Here is a 12681-nt window from a genome sequence, read left to right as displayed (position 1 = left end):
GTGAGATAGTGAAACCTTTTGTTTTTTGATGGCTCAATGTACACAAACTTTGTTTAATACACAAGGTTATTCAAAATATTGCATTAAATGACATCCAGACTGTGTTTAAGGTGTATATGAAACATAAATGAATTGTGTGAATGTACACACACTTTGTTTAATGCACAAAGTTATAAAAAATATTAGCTAAAATGACCTTCAGGCTGTGTGTATAAGGTGTATATGAAACAGAAATGCATTCTGTGCTTAGATTTAGGTCCCATCACCATGATATCTCATTATGGTATGCAATTATTCCAAAATACGGAAAAATCCGATATCCAAAATTCCTCTGGTCCCAAGCATTTTGGATAAGGGATACTCAACCTGTATTACAATAGTCAAAAAACCCACTTGATTGCTTTCATGTTGTAGAATAGATTAAGTATACACGAGACCGTGCCTGTCTTTCATTTTATAGCAAGTTTATTAGAAGTTCTGAACAAAGGGTTATTCTGTATTATCTGCCCCCTGGTAAAACATAAATATTCTCTTGTGATCTGACATACTAGCAGAATACTGTAGTTGCATCTTCTGTCACAGTGAACACATTAAAATGTGCCTTTTAGATGATTTATTTTTTTCTTTTACCAGGAACTTCTTTTCAAAAAGATCAAAGGACCAGAAATCGCCATCACTGAGTGCCCCTGGCTGGAAGTTGTTTGGTAAAGTCCCTCCTAGAGAGAATACTCTGAAAGACTGTAAAATGATTCAGCAGGTAAGCTGACCTTTCTTCAGTACTAGCTCCAGCCTATGGTTAGACAGGAGAGGTAGCTGCCTAGGGTGGAAGGCAAGTAAATAATTCTTCTGGTCATCTTAGTAGCGAGTGAGACACACTGCCACTTCTGTCTCATTGTAACAATTGTTGATGGATTTGGCCATATGGAAACCATGGAAGAGCCAAGCAGAATTTACAAAGAGGTATCTGCATCACAAATGGTAGAACGTAAGTTGGTTCAAAATAAAAATACATGTAAAATAAGTGAATCAATTTTCTCTGACGTCCTAAGTGGATGCTGGGACTCCGTAAGGACCATGGGGAATAGCGGCTCCGCAGGAGACTGGGCACAACTATAAGGAAAGCTTTAGACTACTGGTGTGCACTGGCTCCTCCCACTATGACCCTCCTCCAGACTTCAGTTAGAATCTTGTGCCCGGCTGAGCTGGATGCACACTGGGGGCTCTCCTGAGCTCCTAGAAAGAAAGTATATTTTAGGTTTTTTATTTTACAGTGAGATCTGCTGGCAACAGACTCACTGCAGCGAGGGACTAAGGGGAGAAGAAGCGAACCTACCTAACTGGTGGTAGTTTGGGCTTCTTAGGCTACTGGACACCATTAGCTCCAGAGGGATCGACCGCAGGACCCGACCTTGGTGTTCGTTCCCGGAGCCGCGCCGCCGGCCCCCTTACAGAGCCAGAAGCAAGAAGTGTTCCGGAAAATCGGCGGCAGAAAACTTCAGTCTTCAACAAGGTAGCGCACAGCACTGCAGCTGTGCGCCATTGCTCCTCATGCACACCTCACACTCCGGTCACTGATGGGTGCAGGGCGCTGGGGGGGGGCCCCCTGAGGGCAATATAAGACACCTTGGCTGGCAAATCTACACCATAGATAGTCAGGAAGGCTATATAGGTGTAAAAATACCCCTGCCAGAATTCCAGAAAAAGCGGGAGAAGTCCGCCGAAAAAGGGGCGGGGCCATCTCCCTCAGCACACTGGCGCCATTTTTCCCTCACAGCTCCGCTGGAAGGAAGCTCCCTGGCTCTCCCCTGCAGTCTACAAGCTACAGAAGGGTAAAAAAGAGAGGGGGGGCACTAGATTTAGGCGCAGTATATATATAAAATAAGCAGCTATAAGGGAAAACACTCATTTATAGTGGGATCCCTGTGTTATATAGCGCTCTGGTGTGTGCTGGCATACTCTCTCTCTGTCTCCCCAAAGGGCTTTGTGGGGTCCTGTCCTCTGTCAGAGCATTCCCTGTGTGTATGCGGTGTGTCGGTACGGCTGTGTCGACATGTTTGAGGAGGCTTATGTGGAGGCGGAGCAGATGCCTATAAATGTGATGTCACCCCCTGCGGGGTCGACACCTGAGTGGATGGTGCTGTGGAAGGAATTACGCAACAGTGTCGACTCCTTGCATAAAAGGTTTGACGACATACCAAATGTGGGACAGCCGGCTTCTCAGCCTGTGCCTGCCCAGGCGTCTCAAAAGCCATCAGGGGCTCTAAAACGCCCGCTACCTCAGATGGCAGACACAGATGTCGACACGGATACTGACTCCAGTGTCGACGACGATGAGACTAATGTAACTTCCAGTAGGGCCACACGTTACATGATTGAGGCAATGAAAAATGTGTTGCACATTTCTGATGTTACCCCCGGTACCACAAAAAAGGGTATTATGTTTGGAGAGAAAAAACTACCAGTAGCTTTTCCTCCATCTGAGGAGTTAAATGAAGTGTGTGAAGAAGCGTGGGCTTCCCCTGATAAGAAACTGGTAATTTCTAAGAGGTTACTAATGGCGTACCCTTTTCCGCCAGAGGATAGGGCACGTTGGGAAACATCCCCTAGGGTGGATAAAGCGCTCACACGCTTGTCAAAGAAGGTGGCACTACCGTCTCCGGATACGGCCGCCCTGAAGGAATCTGCTGATAGAAAGCAGGAGGCTATCCTGAAGTCTATATATACACACACAGGTGTTATACTGAGACCAGCTATTGCTTCAGCATGGATGTGCAGTGCTGCAGCTGCATGGTCAGATTCCCTGTCGGAAAATATTGATACCCTAGACAGGGACACTATATTGCTAACCGTAGAGCATATTAAAGACGCACTTTTATACATGAGGGATGCACAGAGGGATATTTGCCGGCTGGCATCTAAAATTAGTGCAATGTCCATTTCTGCCAGAAGAGGGTTATGGACTCGGCAGTGGACAGGAGATGCAGATTCCAAAAGGCACATGGAAGTTCTGCCTTATAAGGGTGAGGAGTTGTTCGGGGATGGTCTCTCGGACCTCGTTTCCACAGCAACAGCTGGGAAGTCTACATTTTACCCCGTGTTCCCTCACAGCCAAAGAAAGCACCGTATTATCAGGTACAGTCCTTTCGGCCCAATAGGGGCAAGCGGGTTAAGGGCGCGTCCTTTCTGCCCAGAGGCAGAAGTAGGGGGAAAAAGCTGCAGCATACAGCCAGTTCCCAGGAGCAAAAGTCCTCCCCCGCTTCCTCTAAGTCCACAGCATGACGCTGGGGCTCCACAGGCGGAGCCAGGTACGGTGGGGGCCCGTCTCAAATATTTCAGCAATCAGTGGGCTCGCTCACGGGTGGATCCCTGGATCTTTCAAGTAGTATCTCAGGGGTACAAGCTGGAATTCGAGACGTCTTCCCCCCCCCCCCCCCCCGCCGTTTCCTCAAATCTGCCTTACCAACCACTCCCTCAGGCAGGGAGGCAGTGTTACAGGCAATTCACAAGCTGTATTCACAACAGGTGATAGTAAAGGTGCCCCTACTTCAACAAGGACGGGGTTACTATTCCACAATGTTTGTGGTACCGAAACCGGACGGTTCGGTGAGACCCATTTTAAATTTGAAATCCTTGAACACATATATAAAAAAAATTCAAGTTCAAGATGGAATCGCTCAGGGCGGTTATTGCAAGCCTGGACGAGGGGGATTACATGGTATCACTGGACATCAAGGATGCTTACCTGCATGTCCCCATTTACCATCCTCACCAGGAGTACCTCAGATTTGTGGTACAGGATTGTCATTACCAATTCCAGACGTTGCCGTTCGGTCTATCCACGGCTCCGAGGGTCTTTACCAAGGTAATGGCCGAAATGATGATACTCCTTCGAAAGAAGGGAGTTTTAATTATCCCGTACTTGGACGATCTCCTGATAAAGGCGAGGTCCAGGGAGCAGTTGTTGGTCGGGGTAGCACTATCTCGGGAGGTGCTACAACAGCACGGCTGGATTCTAAATATTCCGAAGTCACAGCTGGTCCCTACGACACGTCTACTGTTCCTGGGGATGGTTCTGGACACAGAACAGAAAAAAGTGTTTCTCCCGGAGGAGAAGGCCAAGGAGCTGTCATCTCTAGTCAGAGGCCTCCTAAAACCAAAACAGGTGTCGGTGCATCACTGCACGCGGATCCTGGGAAAAGATGGTAGCTTCCTACGAAGCAATTCCATTCGGCAGGTTCCATGCAAGAACCTTTCAGTGGGACCTGTTGGACAAGTGGTCCGGATCGCATCTTCAGATGCATCGGCTGATAACCCTGTCTCCAAGGACAAGGGTGTCTCTGCTGTGGTGGCTGCAGAGTGCTCATCTTCAAGAGGGCCGCAGATTCGGCATACAGGACTGGGTCCTGGTGACCACGGATGCCAGCCTTCGAGGCTGGGGGGCAGTCACACAGGGAAGAAACTTCCAAGGACTATGGTCAAGTCAGGAGACTTCCCTGCACATAAATATTCTGGAACTAAGGGCCATTTGCAATGCCCTAAGTCAGGCAAAACCCCTGCTTCAAAACCAGCCGGTACTGATCCAGTCAGACAACATCACGGCGGTCGCCCATGTAAACCGACAGGGCGGCACGAGAAGCAGGACGGCGATGGCAGAAGCCACAAGGATTCTCCGATGGGCGAAAATCACGTGTTAGCACTGTCAGCAGTGTTCATTCCGGGAGTGGACAACTGGGAAGCAGACTTCCTCAGCAGGCACGACCTCCACCCGGGAGAGTGGGGACTTCATCCAGAAGTCTTCCAAATGATTGTAAACCGTTGGGAAAGGCCACAAGTGGACATGATGGCGTCCCGCCTCAACAAAAAGCTAGAAAAGTATTGCGCCAGGTCAAGAGACCCGCAGGCGATAGCTGTGGACGCTCTAGTGACACCGTGGGTGTACCGGTCGGTTTATGTGTTCCCTCCTCTTCCTCTCATACCAAAGGTGCTGAGGATAATAAGGAGAAGAGGAGTAAGAACTATACTCATTGTTCCGGATTGGCCAAGAAGAGCTTGGTACCCGGAACTTCAAGAAATGATCTCAGAGGACCCATGGCCTCTGCCGCTCAGACAGGACCTGCTGCAGCAGGGGCCCTGTCTGTTCCAAGACTTACCGCGGCTGCGTTTGACGGCATGGCGGTTGAACACCGGATCCTGAAGGAAAAGGGCATTCCGGAGGAAGTCATTCCTACGCTGATTAAAGCTAGGAAAGAAGTAACCGCAAACCATTATCACAGCATATGGCGTAAATATGTTGCGTGGTGCGAGGCCAGGAAGGCCCCAACGGAAGAATTTCAGCTGGGCCGTTTCCTGCACTTTCTACAGTCAGGGATGACTATGGGCCTAAAATTGGGTTCCATTAAGGTCCAGATTTCGGCTCTATCGATTTTCTTCCAGAGAGAACTGGCTTCACTACCTGAAGTTCAAACTTTTGTTAAGGGAGTGCTGCATATTCAGCCCCCTTTTGTGCCTCCAGTGGCACCTTGGGATCTCAACGTGGTGTTGGATTTCCTAAAGTCACATTGGTTTGAGCCACTTAAGACCGTGGAATTGAAATATCTCACGTGGAAAGTGGTCATGTTGTTTGCCTTGGCTTCGGCCAGGCGTGTATCAGAATTGGCGGCTTTGTCATGTAAAAGCCCTTATCTGATTTTCCATATGGATAGGGCAGAATTGAGGACTCGTCCCCAATTTCTCCCTAAGGTGGTATCAGCTTTTCATCTGAACCAACCTATCGTGGTGCCTGCGGCTACTAAAGACTTGGAGGCTTCCAAGTTATTGGACGTAGTCAGGGCCCTAAAAATTTATGTTTCCAGGACAGCTGGAGTCAGGAAGACTGACTCGCTATTTATCCTGTACGCGCCCAACAAGTTGGGTGCACCTGCTTCAAAGCAGACTATTGCTCGCTGGATCTGTAGTACGATTCAGCTTGCACATTCTGCGGCTGGACTGCCGCATCCTAAATCAGTGAAAGCCCATTCCACGAGGAAGGTGGGCTCTTCTTGGGCGGCTGCCCGAGGGGTCTCGGCTCTACAACTTTGCCGAGCAGCTACTTGGTCGGGGTCAAACACGTTTGCTAAATTCTACAAGTTTGACACCCTGGCTGAGGAGGACCTAGAGTTTGCCCATTCGGTGCTGCAGAGTCATCCGCACTCTCCCGCCCGTTTGGGAGCTTTGGTATAATCCCCATGGTCCTTACGGAGTCCCAGCATCCACTTAGGACGTCAGAGAAAATAAGAATTTACTCACCGGTAATTCTATTTCTCGTAGTCCGTAGTGGATGCTGGGCGCCCATCCCAAGTGCGGATTGTCTGCAATACTTGTATATAGTTATTGTTTAACTAAAGGGTTATTGTTGAGCCATCTGTTGAGAGGCTCAGTTGTTATCATACTGTTAACTGGGTATTGTATCACGAGTTATACGGTGTGATTGGTGTGGCTGGTATGAGTCTTACCCGGGATTCAAAATCCTTCCTTATTGTGTCAGCTCTTCCGGGCACAGTATCCTAACTGAAGTCTGGAGGAGGGTCATAGTGGGAGGAGCCAGTGCACACCAGTAGTCTAAAGCTTTCTTTATAGTTGTGCCCAGTCTCCTGCGGAGCCGCTATTCCCCATGGTCCTTACGGAGTCCCAGCATCCACTACGGACTACGAGAAATAGAATTACCGGTGAGTAAATTCTTATTAGGCTAAATTAAAATGCTAGGAATTTTACAAATTTGGTGTCCTTTTAACTAATGACTTTATATATTGACATTTTAATTGCCCATTTAATTGTCATTGGCTTCAGTTTAGCAATTGTTTTGTCCTATTGTGTATATTATGTATTAAGTTGTATGTACATAATTTATATTTCCTTCTGGGTTTTGGTGGATTGTTTTCTTTTCTTTTATGCAGTAGATATAAGGTTGACTGTGTGTATGTACATGCTTTCTTTATTTGAACAGCTTAATCCACAGGATTTCTTTTAAAACTGCTATGTCAGAGAAGTATTCACCTAGGGCAGCATTTATACTGTGTCCATGTGGCTACACGCTCCCCATACTGCCTTCCACTGCTAGAACATGCAGCAAGTAGGACAGGGAAGACATGAAGAGGGGGAAGTGAAACTACTGCCTGACAGACGGAGGAGAAAAAAAAAGGATGTTCTTTGTCCATTTTAAGTAATGAGCAATAATCGTAATTTAGCCAACTTTCCTTTAATTTCTAAAGTTCTTGGGCAAGTAGCAGTCATGTGTCAGGCAGTGGTAATGTTGTTGAACAGGCATCGGAATCATGATTATAATAGTTGTTTTTTGGGTTTTTTTTTTAATGGCAGTTACCTTTTGATATATGTACTGTTATTTATAATGCCTCCGCTAGTTTCCATTTGTAAAACACACAGTACTCAGAGCAGTGCATTAGGTACTGTATCTCTGTTGGGTATTGTCAGCAGCAATATATTTCTTGCCTAGATTAAACTGGTGGAGGCTTATGAAAGATTGTTGTTTTGGTATGAATGTCCTGTTTGGCAGCATGTCATTTCACTAGCAATATAAAGTGTTTCTTGCAGTGTTGTGCTTAGTGATATTAAGGCAAGTGCAGACAATTTGTCATTGCTCCCTATACTGATGACGATGGGAGAAGCATCCCAGAAGTTCTAGGCTTTGCTCCTTTTATATAGTTCTTGAAGATTTACCCTTTTTATACCTTCTACAGTGCATCCGTAAAGTATTCACAGCACTTCGCTTTTTCCACGTTTTATGTCATGTCACAGCCTTATTCCAAACTGGAATAAATTAATTTTCCCTCAAAATTCTACACATAATACCCCATAATGACAACATGAAAAAAAGTTTTTTGAGAGTTTTGCAAATTTAAAAAAAAAAAAGAAAGAAATCACATACACATAAGTATTCACAGCCTTTGCTCACTACTTTGTTGGTGCACCTTTGGCAGGAATTACAGCCTCAAGTCTTTTTGAATATGATGCCACAAGCTATCTTTGGGCAGTTTCTCCCATTGCTCTTTGCAGCACCTCTCAAGCTCCATCAGGTTGAATCGGAAGCGTCTGTGCACAGCCATTTTCAGATCTTTTCAGAGATGTTCAATCGGATTCAAGTCTTGGCCACGCAAGGACTTTCACAGAGTTGTCCTGAAGCCACTCCTTTGATATCTTGGCTGTGTGCTTAGGGTCGTTGTCCTGCTTAAAGATGAACCGTCGCCCCAGTCTGAGGTCAAGAACGCTCTGAAACAGGTTTTCATACAGGATTTCTCTGTACATTGCTGCATTAATCTTTCCCTCTATCCTGATTAGTCTCCCACTTCCTGCTGCTGAAAAACATCCCCACAGCATGATGCTGCCACAGAGCCGGCCCTAGCCAATTTGATGCCCTAGGCAAAATTTTGTCTGGTGCCCCCTAGCTCCGCCGCTAGTTCTGCATCTGTACCTGCAACGCTCAGGTAGTGGGGCCCACCAGGGGGTTACCCTGTGGGCCAGTTCAACTCTGCACAATGCCACACAGTAATGACCATAATACATATAATTCCACACAGTAAAGGAACCTTACACATATGCCCCACATTAGTAATGCCCATAATACACATAATGCCACACAGTAATGCACCTTACACATATGCCCCACATTAGTAATACCCATAATACACAGATACTGCCACACTTGCTGGTTATACAAAAAGATCAGTATCAAACATGTAGAAACTGTCCATTCTCTTCACTATTCAGTGTGTTTGCTGGTGTCTGTTACTCCCGTTAACTGCATGCGCTTTACTTTATACTGTGGGAGCTAAATGCTCTGCCCTCCAGTCTGATGTGTCCAAAAGTCACGCTGCACTGATGTTTCATATAGAAATAGCACAACGCAACTTACTGACCACGTTACAGTGCTAGATGGCAGGGGAATTTTACGGTATGGACTGACTAGGAAATAAAGTGTGGGGAGAACACTGCCCATGTTATGTCCCTGAAAACACCTGGGGTTTGCACAGGGATAAGGGACACACACACAGGATGGCAGGGTCCCCCTCCCCCATGTGCACAAGCAGTATAGGTGATGTCAGTTTTCTGTGAAGCAGTCTTCCAAAATACACATGTGTTATCATAAGAAGCCATCCAGTAATAACCTTATATAGTCAGTAAAAATGTCACAGGTCCAGGAATTGCATTTACTGGGCTTCTGCTGTCTGTCTGAGGTCTCACAAGTCAGGGGCATTCAAGCATGTCAGAGGAAGTTTAAGGCACAGTGTGCATTTTTTTTGACAAATGTAAACAGCAGTGTATACAAGTACTGATTGAATACATTTGGAAAGTAACCGTTAGTTTGCGGACTGTCCCTCTCAGCATGAGATGCTGCAGGGACATGCTTGGATGCCCCTAGACATGCTTGAATGCCCTAGGCAAATGCCTAGCCTGCCTATAGCTAAGGCCGGCTCTGTGCTGCCACCACCATGCTTCACTGTAGGGATGGTATTGGCCTGGTGATGAGCGGTGCCTGGTTTCCTCCAAACATGATGCCTGGCATTCACGACAAAGAGTTCAATCTTTGTCTCATCAGACCAAAGAATTTGGTTTCTCATGGTCTGAGAGTCCTTCAGTTGCATTTTGGCAAACTCCAGGTGGGCTGCCATGTGCTTTTTACTAAGGAGTGGCTTCCGTCTAGCCACTCTACCGTACAGGCCTGATTGGTGGATTGCTGCAGAGATGGTTGTACTTCTGGAAGGTTCTCCTCGCTCCACAGAGGAATGCTGTAGATCTTACAGAATGACCATTGGGTTCTTGGTCACCTCCCTGACTAGACCCCTTCTCCCCCGATCTTTTGGTTTAGACGGCCGGCCAGCTCTAGGGCGACTCCTTGTGGTTCAGAACTTCTTCCATTTACGGATGATGGAGGCCACTGTGCTCATTGGGACCTTTAAAGCAGCAGATATTTTTCTGTACTCTACCCTAGATTTGTGTCTACAGACAATGCCTCTGACTTCATGCTTGGTTTGTGCTCCGACATGCACTGTCAAGTGTGGGACCTTATATAGACAGGTGTGTGCCTTTCCAAATCATGTCCAATCAACTGAATTTACCACAGGTGGACTCCAATTAAGTTGTAGGAACATCTAAGGATGATCAGTGGAAACAAGATGCACCTGAGCTCAATTTTGAGCTTCATGGCAAAGGCTGTGAATACTTATGTTTATGTTATCTTAGTTTTTTTTATTTGTAATAAATTTGCAAAAATCTCCAAACTTTTGTCACTTTGTCATTCTGGGGTATTGTGTTTAGAATTTTGAGGGAAAAATTAATTTTTCTGCTGCGGGGTACACTGGGCTCCACAAGGATTAACATCGGGGTGTAGAGTAGGATCTTGATCCGAGGCTCAAAGCTTTGACTGTTCCCAAGATGCACAGCGCCGCCTCCTCTATAACCCTGCCTCGGTGCACAGGAGCTCAGTTTGTAAGTTGGTGCCATGCAGTAAGCAGGCAATCAACAGGAGGGCTGCTCCTGCAGCTCATAGTATAAGCTAAATTCCAGAAGAAAAGAAGAAATTTGAAGACTTCAAGGGCTGCAGCTTTAATGAATGTCAGTCAGACATCCTCTGCTGCAGCTCCATCACTCCCCCATTGGTGCTGTATACTCCCACGCTCTGGTTGCCAGGTAACTACAGCAGAGGCTCCAGTGTCTTTCTTGGTCAGTCACACACACTCGCCGCTGCCCTCCGGGATCGCGTGGCCGCAGGTACAAGGGAAGGTAAGGGTTCTCTTTGGCCCGCTGTTATCGCGATCCGGCGCGGCCGTGCGCACTGGCGTGGACACTGTAAAGGACAGCTGCTCCACTAGCCAGCGGGACACAGGGCACAGGTGTTTTTTTTTTTTTTTCTCTCTATAAAAACCCGTTTTTATTATAGCCCGCTGTGCCCGGTGGGGAAGCCAGCAGGGGGATAAGGCCTAACCTAAAGCCCCTCCCCCAGCCCCAAGGCACAATTTGAGTAAATGTTCCCACCCTGGAGCTGCATATTTCTCCCTCACTCCCTGTCAGCCGCCATTACACGGAGCTGCGCTGTTCCTGGGACTGCTGGGGCAAATCCTCCTCTGTAAAGCCGCCTGCTCCCCAGCGCTGTGCATTTTACAGGACACTTAAGTATCCTACCTGTCAAGGGACAGTGTTAGTTAAGAAAGAGTGCATACATTCAGGGTTGTGGGGTAGAAACACCCTCTGATATACATCCAGTGCCTATTGTGTTTTGTTATACCTACTATTTACATTACATTAGACATACTATACCATTGGTCTCTCTACTGTTTATATTTCCGAGGGAACTGTATACCAATTTTGGAGGAGCCCCCTTCAATTGACTCTGATTAAATGACCATTGGACTGAAATAGAAACTATGAACACGGAACATCCTCGGTCAAAGTGAATACGGTGTGTACCCCGTGGAATTTCTTTCCCACTTTTATAGAACATTTCCTGTTGTTCATCCCACAGGATTTTTTACATCATTTGGGACATTCATCATTGGTATTACATTGTTTGTACATTACCCTCTGTATCATTTACACATTGTGTTGGATAGCGCGTATAGGTGGTAGTACCTTTTTTCCTGTACACGTTCCACTGGAGATTGTGTGACATCTCCCTCTACATACCCATCGCAGCAATCCAGAGGGCGCGGCAGGATTTTTTCTAATTTTGTAGCTGAGATATTTCGAGCCTCCATCCAGAGGTGTTTCAACTTCTCGTGGACAAGTGGGGCCTTCCAGATGTGGTCCTGATGGCGTCTCGACACAATCACAAGGTTCCGGTCTTCGGAGCAAGGAACAGGGATCCTCAAGCAGCGTTCGTGGACGCTCTGGCTATTCCATGGAACTTTAGGCTGCCGTACATGTTCCCTCAAGTGTCACTCCTGCCCAGAGTAATACGGAAGTTCAAGCAAGAAGGAGGAATCCTACTTCTGGTTGCTCCCGCATGGCCCAGACGGCACTGGTTCTCCGATCTACAGGGCCTCTCGCTAGATAGTCCCCTTCTACTTTCACAACAACCAGACCTCCTCGTTTAGGGCCCTTGTGTTTACCAGGACTTGGCCCGTCTGGCTTTGACGGCGTGGCTCTTGAAGCTTCCGTGTTGAGGGCCAAGGGTTTTTCTGAGGCGGTCGTTCAAACTATGTTAAAGGCCCGTAAGACGGCTTCTTCTCGGATTTACCATAGGGTCTGGAATGCTTACTTGGTGCGCTTCTCATAATCATGACGTTTTCAAGTTTAGTGCGGCCAAACTGTTGGCCTTCCTACAACAGGGCTTGGACTTAGGCTTCGTCTGGCCTCCCTCAAGGTTCACATTTCTGCCCTGTCGGTTTGGTTTCAGAGAAAGATTTCTGTCCTACCTGATGTTCATACCTTCACTCAGGGTGTGTTGCGGATTCAGCCTCCTTATGTGCCACCTGTGGCCCCCTGGGATCTGTCTGTGGTTCTGGAGGCCTTGCAAGAGTCTCCGTTTGAACCTCTTGTGTCTGCTGACCTTAAGTGGTTTTCCCTTAAGGTTTTGTTTCGGCTGGCTATTGCTTCAGCTAGAAGGGTCTCAGACTTGGGTGCCTTATCCTGAAAGTCCCTCTATCTGATTTTTCACCGTGACTGGGTGGTTTTTAGAAACCGTCCGGGTTA

At 47.1% G+C, this 12681-nt stretch overlaps 1 protein-coding gene across 1 annotated transcript in view; it reads left to right on the top strand.

Moving 5' to 3' along the window:
- The window catches only part of TBC1D12 (TBC1 domain family member 12), a 307345-nt gene that overhangs the window by 89109 nt on the left and 205555 nt on the right, over positions 1 to 12681 (top strand). The window contains exon 2 of the mRNA XM_063961654.1: positions 634 to 757. Coding sequence (XP_063817724.1) covers positions 634 to 757 — 124 coding nt within the window. The remainder of the gene's footprint in view (positions 1 to 633; positions 758 to 12681) is intronic.

This window comes from Pseudophryne corroboree, chromosome 3 (assembly GCF_028390025.1).
Source record: "Pseudophryne corroboree isolate aPseCor3 chromosome 3, aPseCor3.hap2, whole genome shotgun sequence".
NCBI lineage: Eukaryota > Metazoa > Chordata > Amphibia > Anura > Myobatrachidae > Pseudophryne > Pseudophryne corroboree.
The sequence above is the reverse complement of the archived record's forward strand: the minus strand, read 5'-3'. Positions and strand labels throughout refer to the sequence as shown.